This window comes from Triticum aestivum, chromosome 3D, assembly GCF_018294505.1.
Source record: "Triticum aestivum cultivar Chinese Spring chromosome 3D, IWGSC CS RefSeq v2.1, whole genome shotgun sequence".
NCBI lineage: Eukaryota > Viridiplantae > Streptophyta > Magnoliopsida > Poales > Poaceae > Triticum > Triticum aestivum.
This window is the reverse complement of record NC_057802.1, coordinates 615,332,763-615,339,645: the sequence shown is the minus strand read 5'-3', so window position 1 is coordinate 615,339,645 and position 6,883 is coordinate 615,332,763. Positions and strand designations below refer to the sequence as shown.

The 6,883-nt window shown below is 46.5% G+C and overlaps 2 protein-coding genes across 2 annotated transcripts; both read left to right on the top strand.

The window, feature by feature from the left end:
- Window positions 1-244: 244 nt before the first annotated feature.
- On the top strand, window positions 245-3,295 carry LOC123081036 (uncharacterized; the record flags this gene model as incomplete). Its single annotated transcript, XM_044504003.1, is given in 4 exon segments — window positions 245-584; window positions 1,509-1,849; window positions 2,511-2,800; window positions 2,898-3,295. Coding segments are annotated over 3 exon segments (774 nt in total). The 3' UTR covers window positions 3,055-3,295.
- On the top strand, window positions 3,143-6,384 carry LOC123081032 (pectin acetylesterase 5). The gene is made up of 12 exons (XM_044504000.1): window positions 3,143-3,740; window positions 3,813-3,895; window positions 4,217-4,349; window positions 4,444-4,523; window positions 4,604-4,693; window positions 4,776-4,900; window positions 4,974-5,034; window positions 5,216-5,269; window positions 5,366-5,443; window positions 5,528-5,633; window positions 5,738-5,883; window positions 5,994-6,384. Exons 1-12 carry the CDS (start codon window positions 3,536-3,538, stop codon window positions 6,138-6,140), a joined length of 1,308 nt encoding a protein of 435 aa, XP_044359935.1. The 5' UTR covers window positions 3,143-3,535; the 3' UTR covers window positions 6,141-6,384.
- Window positions 6,385-6,883: the final 499 nt, after the last annotated feature.

Below are 6,883 nucleotides of genomic sequence, written 5' to 3'. Positions count from 1 at the left end.
GGATTTGATTGTGCCACGTAGGCGGCGCTCCCAAAAATGGTAAGCAAGTGAGCTGGGCTCAATCTTGGCTGGGCCTTTTGGAACCCAGCCCAGGCCCATTGCAGCAGATATTTCCGGCCTCGGTCCAGTCGTCGTCGTCCTCCCCCCTCCTCCCACAGTGCGCATTCCCATTCCATCCTCCAAACACAAGCCAACAGAACCTTCCTTCCGTCTATCCAGATCTCGCCGACGCCGACGCCGGCCGCCTCCTCCTCCACCTCCCCCGCACCGTCCCTCCGGCGGCGGCGGAGCCCCGCGCGCCGGCTCGGCCACGATGCAGCCGGTGCCGGGCGCCGCACCCACCTCCTCCTCCTCGTTCGGCGACGCCCGGCTCAAGCCCCCTTCCCCTCCCCCCCGCCCTTGGCACTCCCACCTCTCCTAACTCCCTCCCCTCGTCTCCCCTCCTCTACGTGCCGCCTCACCCAGCTAACCCCCTCTCCCTCACTCGCCCCTGCCTCGCCGCCCCTTCCGCGGCATTTCTCGACCACCATCTGCGCATCCGTTGATCGGCGACTGACCCCACCCAGCTCAGCTCAGCACCTCAGGTAATTAACAGACAGGGATCGTGCCCTGCCGATCTGCGCCTTCACAGCATCTGCGATCCTGCCCTGTTTGTTTCTAGTAAGATCACACCACATACGGTGAGCTGGCCACGATAGTCCAAGTAGAGAGTTCACAAAGTAGAAAGGGTGGCATATACAGCACTCTTCTGCACGGCATTTTACGCATTTGATTTTTCGGGCTAGTGTGGGGTCTCTTCCTGTTAGTGCAACAAGTGGCCCCCAAGAGCAAGAGTGGAGTGGATTAGTAGAGGCATTTTTCACGCATTTTATTTTATCCGCTGATGCGGTTGCTATGTACTCGATCTGTTCGACTAATGTGATTCATCATGCAAAACTCGTTTCAGTATGAAGTAAACCTTGCTTGGCAAACTACAAGTTGGCTGGTAATCTGACCTGTCGCTGGCACCTCTCATCGCTTCTTATGAGCCCTCAAATGTTTTAACCACAAGAAAAATATATCTCCGTCCACAGTCACACATTTGTGATAACCATAAACTTTGTCGATTGATGATATGTAGTTTCACAGATTTGTTATCCGCTGATATGATGGCTGTTATTTAATTTGTGTTGTGTTTTTTTGCATTTGAGACTGACAGTGGAGCATGGCTGCTAATACCTATTCTGTCTGTCCTTGATGTAGCGCACTTAATTTGTTCAACGAATGAGATTCAGCATGCAAAACTTGCTTGGTTATGAATTTAGCCTTGTTTGGCAACCAACAAGTTGGTCAGGAATTTGACCGGCCATTGGCACTTCCTGTTGCTTCTTATGACCCTTTGATTATATTTTAGACACATGCAAATAGATCCCTGTCCACCGTCACAATCTGCTGATGACCATAACTTTATGAATTGATGGTCTCTAGTTTCTATGCACTTCCGCTAATATCTAACTGCCTTCTTGCAGTGACAAGCGACTCCATGGGTGATTTGGCTTGTGATTCTGAAAGAGTGCTGATGGAGGCTCACGGTGCCTCTTCTCTCTGCAAGGATGACATGGTTCTGCTGGAGGAGGCACTTCCTCCAGCAGGGCAGACTCCAGGTTCTTGTGTGGAACTCCGTCATAACCAGGAGGGAACTCATAAACAAGCAAGGGATGCTGGTTCTTTGGACAATGAAGTTGATATCTCAGGTTCTCCCAGCTCAGGAATAAAGAGAGGCAAAGGAGGTGATGGGAACTCCCGTGCAATCTCCGATCACAGTGAACCAAACGCCTCTTCAACTTATGAGCGCTTGCCGTCCTTTCCGGTGAGTTCAACATGTTAGATTATGCCGTGTTTGCTTCAGCTATGCCGATGCTTTTAGCATACTCTGTGTGGTATCTTTATGAACAGGGAATGGGTGCTTGAGATCTAGTGTAGCCACTAGCTAAAGGGAAAGTAGGAAGGACACCAGTAAGATGGGTGTTCTTGCTGTAATATCTTGGCATTGATTTTCGCTGGTGAAAAACGTTTTTAGCAAATTCAGAAGGCAGTGGTAATACGTTGTGGCGTGTTACTAACCTCTCAGCCGTGTTCATGTTGTGAAACATGTTTCACCTGTCCGCACTGGGAATTCGGAAGTTCTAACTGACTTGTTTGATGAGACCATGCCATTTAATTTTCAGTTCCCAGGCCAATTATACTATTTGTTGTGCCTAACGAATTATTGTGTCGAGCTGTCTAGGCTCATCAATCTGTGGTGTTAATTTAAAAGAGCTAAGCAAGCTTAAACTTGTAATGTTAGATTGATCATGAAACTGTGCGGAGTTCAGTTCTGTTCCTACCTGCTATGGTGGTGCTGTAGTGGTATTGGTACATTTAAGCTGGGCCATCACGATAAGTTGGTACTGTAATCGTGGTAGCTTTTCTGATTGATAATACAGTTTTATCGTTCCCTGACTCACATTCTCTTCCTATTTTCTGTCTAGTCGACGTCAAGGCTTCTCGTCTCTGCTATGAAAGGAGGCCGCGAGAGAAGCGGCGGTGAAGCATCGCCAACTGGAGCCTGCCGCGTGAAGTGGGCCCCAGATGTATACGACCCCCCGGTCACCTCTGTCGACCACACGGTGAAGGGCCACCAACAGCGCTCCAGGTCCAGGAAGAAGGACAAGGGCAAGCAGAAACAGAAGCAGAAGAAGAGGAAGTCGTGCGGGAACGGCAAGAAGAGCGGTGGCCTCCATGATGCCGCCCACAACCCGCCTGCTCTCGACGTGCCCGGGTAAGACCACAAACATTTCGTATTACCACCTTTGCTTCCATGCTTCAGGAATCCTGCGTGTGAAATCATCGTACGCTGACAGACATTTTCTCCTCAGGCCATCTTCCCCCGACGAACTAGGCTTAGGCGAAGTGAAGGAGGCTGAGGTGCTGGACTACAGCGCCTTCGACGGTCAAGAGCCCAAGTGCGGAGGCGGCTTCTCACACGAGATCGCCGCGGCGCGGACGTGTTTCCCCGCCGCCGAGGCGTCATGAGCGCCGACGGTGGCCCGGGACCCCGGACCCCGGAGGAGGTGTAGATAGATACGGTTGGTGTACATAAATAAGAGAAATCCAGGCTGTGTGAGATGAGATGAGATGCCCTTTCTATATAAGCTTTTGGCTGTGGCATCCTTTATTGGTAAGTAGTGTAGTGTGCTACACGTTGTGTGCTGCTGTTTCGTTTGTAGCCACGGACTGATGAGATCTGAAAATAATTGAATCCTCTTTTGAGGGAGATGCCGAGTCCTTGTGCTAATCTTATCTTGGCATCCATTGCTCACTGGTCAGTGATCAGCAGGAGCAGCAGCATCAGCTGCTCGACACTGCTGGTATCAGGTCACATCAGTCATCAGTGGCAGACTGTTGAGCTAGCTAGCTAGCTGGTTACTTAAAGTGGCAAGGCTGGTGTGCACGATGAGAGGAGGAACAAAGCTCAAATCCACCAGAGCAGAGCATTGATCCCTCCCTCACGGCCATGGCCGCCGCCACCGAGCAGCTCCTCCTCCCCCAGGAGCAGCCCCGCCGCCGCCGACCGGTATGGGGGCTTGCCGTCGCTGCCCTACTGCTGGTGCTGCTGCTCGCCGCCGCCGGCCCTCTCCGTCCTAGGCTGTTCCGCACGCCGCCGCCAGCAGAGCGCGTCGCGCTCACCCTCCTCTCCGGCGCGAAGGAGAAGGGCGCAGGTACCTCGCACTATACTATATCTAGGTTTCTTCCTTCCAGCCATTCATCTGAGTTAATTTGGTTTGTTTCAGTGTGCGTGGACGGAACACCGCCCGGTTACCACCTGCAGAGGGGCTCCGGCGACGGCGCCGACCGTTGGCTCGTCCATCTAGAGGTATGTACCATACCATCCATCAATTATGCCATAACATTGCTCTGTTTTTCTGTTCCCTTTTCATGAGTTAGGCAATCAAATTAGCCGCCACCAAAAATATATATTGCAACAAAATTTCATAATCAAAATCTGCTTTGACATAGAGAGAGACCCGGCTCCTAACTTCTGTCGCCATCAAGCACATGCCTCCCTGTGTCACCTTTTTCTTTTCTATAAAAAAGGTGGTCTTTAATTAGCAAGTGGACTCAAGGCATGGCAAATAGGAGTAGTTGATTAATTGACATTCATGCATGTTTTCCCAATTAAAAACGACCATTCAAGGGAGGAGGCTGGTGCAGCACAGTCAAGGAATGTTCGGACAGCAGACTGTCCACCAAAGGTTCATCCAACTTCATGAAACCGATTCGGTTCATGGGTAATGGGATCCTCGGCGGCGATCAGCTACAGAATCCTGGTAACCACTGTTGCTTCTCTTTGGTAGTGACCCCTCCCTGTTTGTTCCATCTTTTCCCATGTCCTTGCGCTAATTTTGGTCGGTGTGTTGATAGATTTCTATAACTGGAACAAAGTCTACGTTCGGTACTGCGATGGGGCGTCGTTTTCTGGTGACGCTGAAGCTCAAGCACAGGTGATTTTTTTCTCAACCTCTGTCTGATGTATGTCGCTGTTTTGGCTGCTCGAAGTAATGTTCTGTTTGTACTTATGTAGGATGGAACCACACTATACTTCAGAGGATTGCGTATCTATGAAGCAGTTATCGACGAACTCATGGAAAAAGGACTCGCCAATGCTACACAGGTCATACTTAATTTCTTGGGTTAATATAAGCTTAGCGGCGGAAATGAAAGAAAAAAAAAACTCATGTTTCTACACATTTCAGGCCCTCTTTACAGGCTGTTCTGCTGGTGCTCTATCCATGATGCTGCATTGCGATGATTTTCGTGCAAGATTTCCGCAGGAGGTTTCAGTTAAATGCTTTGCGGATGCTGGGTTTTTCCTTGATGAGTAAGGCTCTTGCAAAAAAAAAAGTAATCCACTAGCGGTGCACCTGAACTAAAGTACTACTTTTTTCTGGCAGAAAGGATATATCCGGAAAAAGGTCCCTTTGGTCTCTCTACGACAGAGTCATTCACCTCCAGGTTAGCTGCCGAACATTCTTAAAACTTTACCAGACATGTCTTGTTTATATTCAAGCCTTCTGGTCATCTTCTAATTCTTGTTGTACTTCTCTACAAGAACAAGCTTTCGTAAAACTCTGTTATTTGGTACGAAATGCCATTGAGATCATTTCGTCTTCATCTTTTGCTAAATTAATTTCAGAATGTTAGAAAAGTGTTGCCCAAGGATTGCCTTGCCAACAAGGAGCCAACCGAGGTAGTTTCCATTGTATAATTTGATTTCGTTCCCACACATTGGCCTGTCATCAAATTATGTCAGTAAGTCCGTTAGCTGAGATAATGTTTCTCCTAGTGTTTCTTCCCGGCAGAGCTTATTAAGAGCATCCGCACCCCCATGTTTATTCTCAACCCTAGTTATGATTCATGGCAGGTAATTTTCAATATTTACTTCTTGTTTTTATATCCACATGCCTGTGTTAGAATTCTCACCGTCTTGTCGATGATTCTTTGCCAGATACGAAATGTTCTTGTACCTGATTCATCTGCTCCTGACAAGTCGTGGTTGAGTTGCAAGGAAAATATCCGAAACTGCAATTCTACACAAGTTGAAGTCCTCGATGGTTGGCCTAGCCTGTTAATCCATTTCTTTTTTTTCCTCCCACCTTCAGCACAAATGGTTTTTCGTTTCATGAAACACTAAATTGTTGTTCTTCTCCATCGATAGGATTGAGGAATAAGATGGTCAATGACTTGAAGGTCGTCGAAGACAAGGAGGACTGGGGCATGTTCATCGATTCATGCTTCACGCACTGCCAATCGCTCTCCGGCGTCTCTTGGCATTCGCCAACCTCCCCGAGGCTTGAAAATAAGGCATGAAGTTAAAAAGATGACTACCAAATCACATTGCATACCCATGTTATCTTTGGTATACCATATTCTTGTTGTATTGATACATTTTGGTCGCCATCTTTTTGGAGCAGACCATTGCAGAAGCTGTTGGAGACTGGCACTCTGGAAGGAGCCAAGGAGCGAAAGAGATTGACTGCAAGTATCAGTGCAACCCAACATGCAATAGTTTGCCGCCTCCACGGGATGTAACTGCATTCAACCGTGTCGAGATCTACTAAGTAAAGGTTCAGGGCGGCAGCAATCATCATATTGTAATGGCCATCAAAGTGAAAATAATATTCATCATCAATGAAAATAATAATCATCAGGATATTCAAGCTAGAACTTCTGCTGTAGACTTGGCTACACCCGCAGATAGTTTTGCTGCTGACATTTGTAATGACTAGCAAAAGGGCCTGTGCGCTTGCAACGGGAGAAAAAGAAAATCATAATCACCAATGGCAATGATCACATTTTGTTGCATCACCGAGATACACTATCACTCTCAATTTCATGAAATCATGAATAATTTTTGAAATCATGAACATTTTTCTTTAAACTCGTGCACATATTTGAAAGCCTGAACATTTTTCATATCCATGAACACTTTTACAAAATTTTGAACATTTTCTAAAATCAAGATCATTTTTTGAAATCATGAAGATTTTATACTATTTGCAATTTTCAAAACAAATTTGAAACAATTTTCTTGAATAGGCGAACATTACTAGAATCGATGATTTTTTTGACTGAAGGAACATTTACTGATTTAACGAACACTTTTTGAAATGGATGATCATTTTTTGAATCAGTGAACATTTTATGAATGAATAAACTATTTTGTAACTCATGAACAATTTTTGAATTTTTATTATATTTTTCCATTCATGAACATTTTTTGAATTGGCGAAGTTTTGTTCAATTTCATTAATAATACACGAACTTTTTTAAAAAAAAATCATTTTTTATTTACCGAACATTT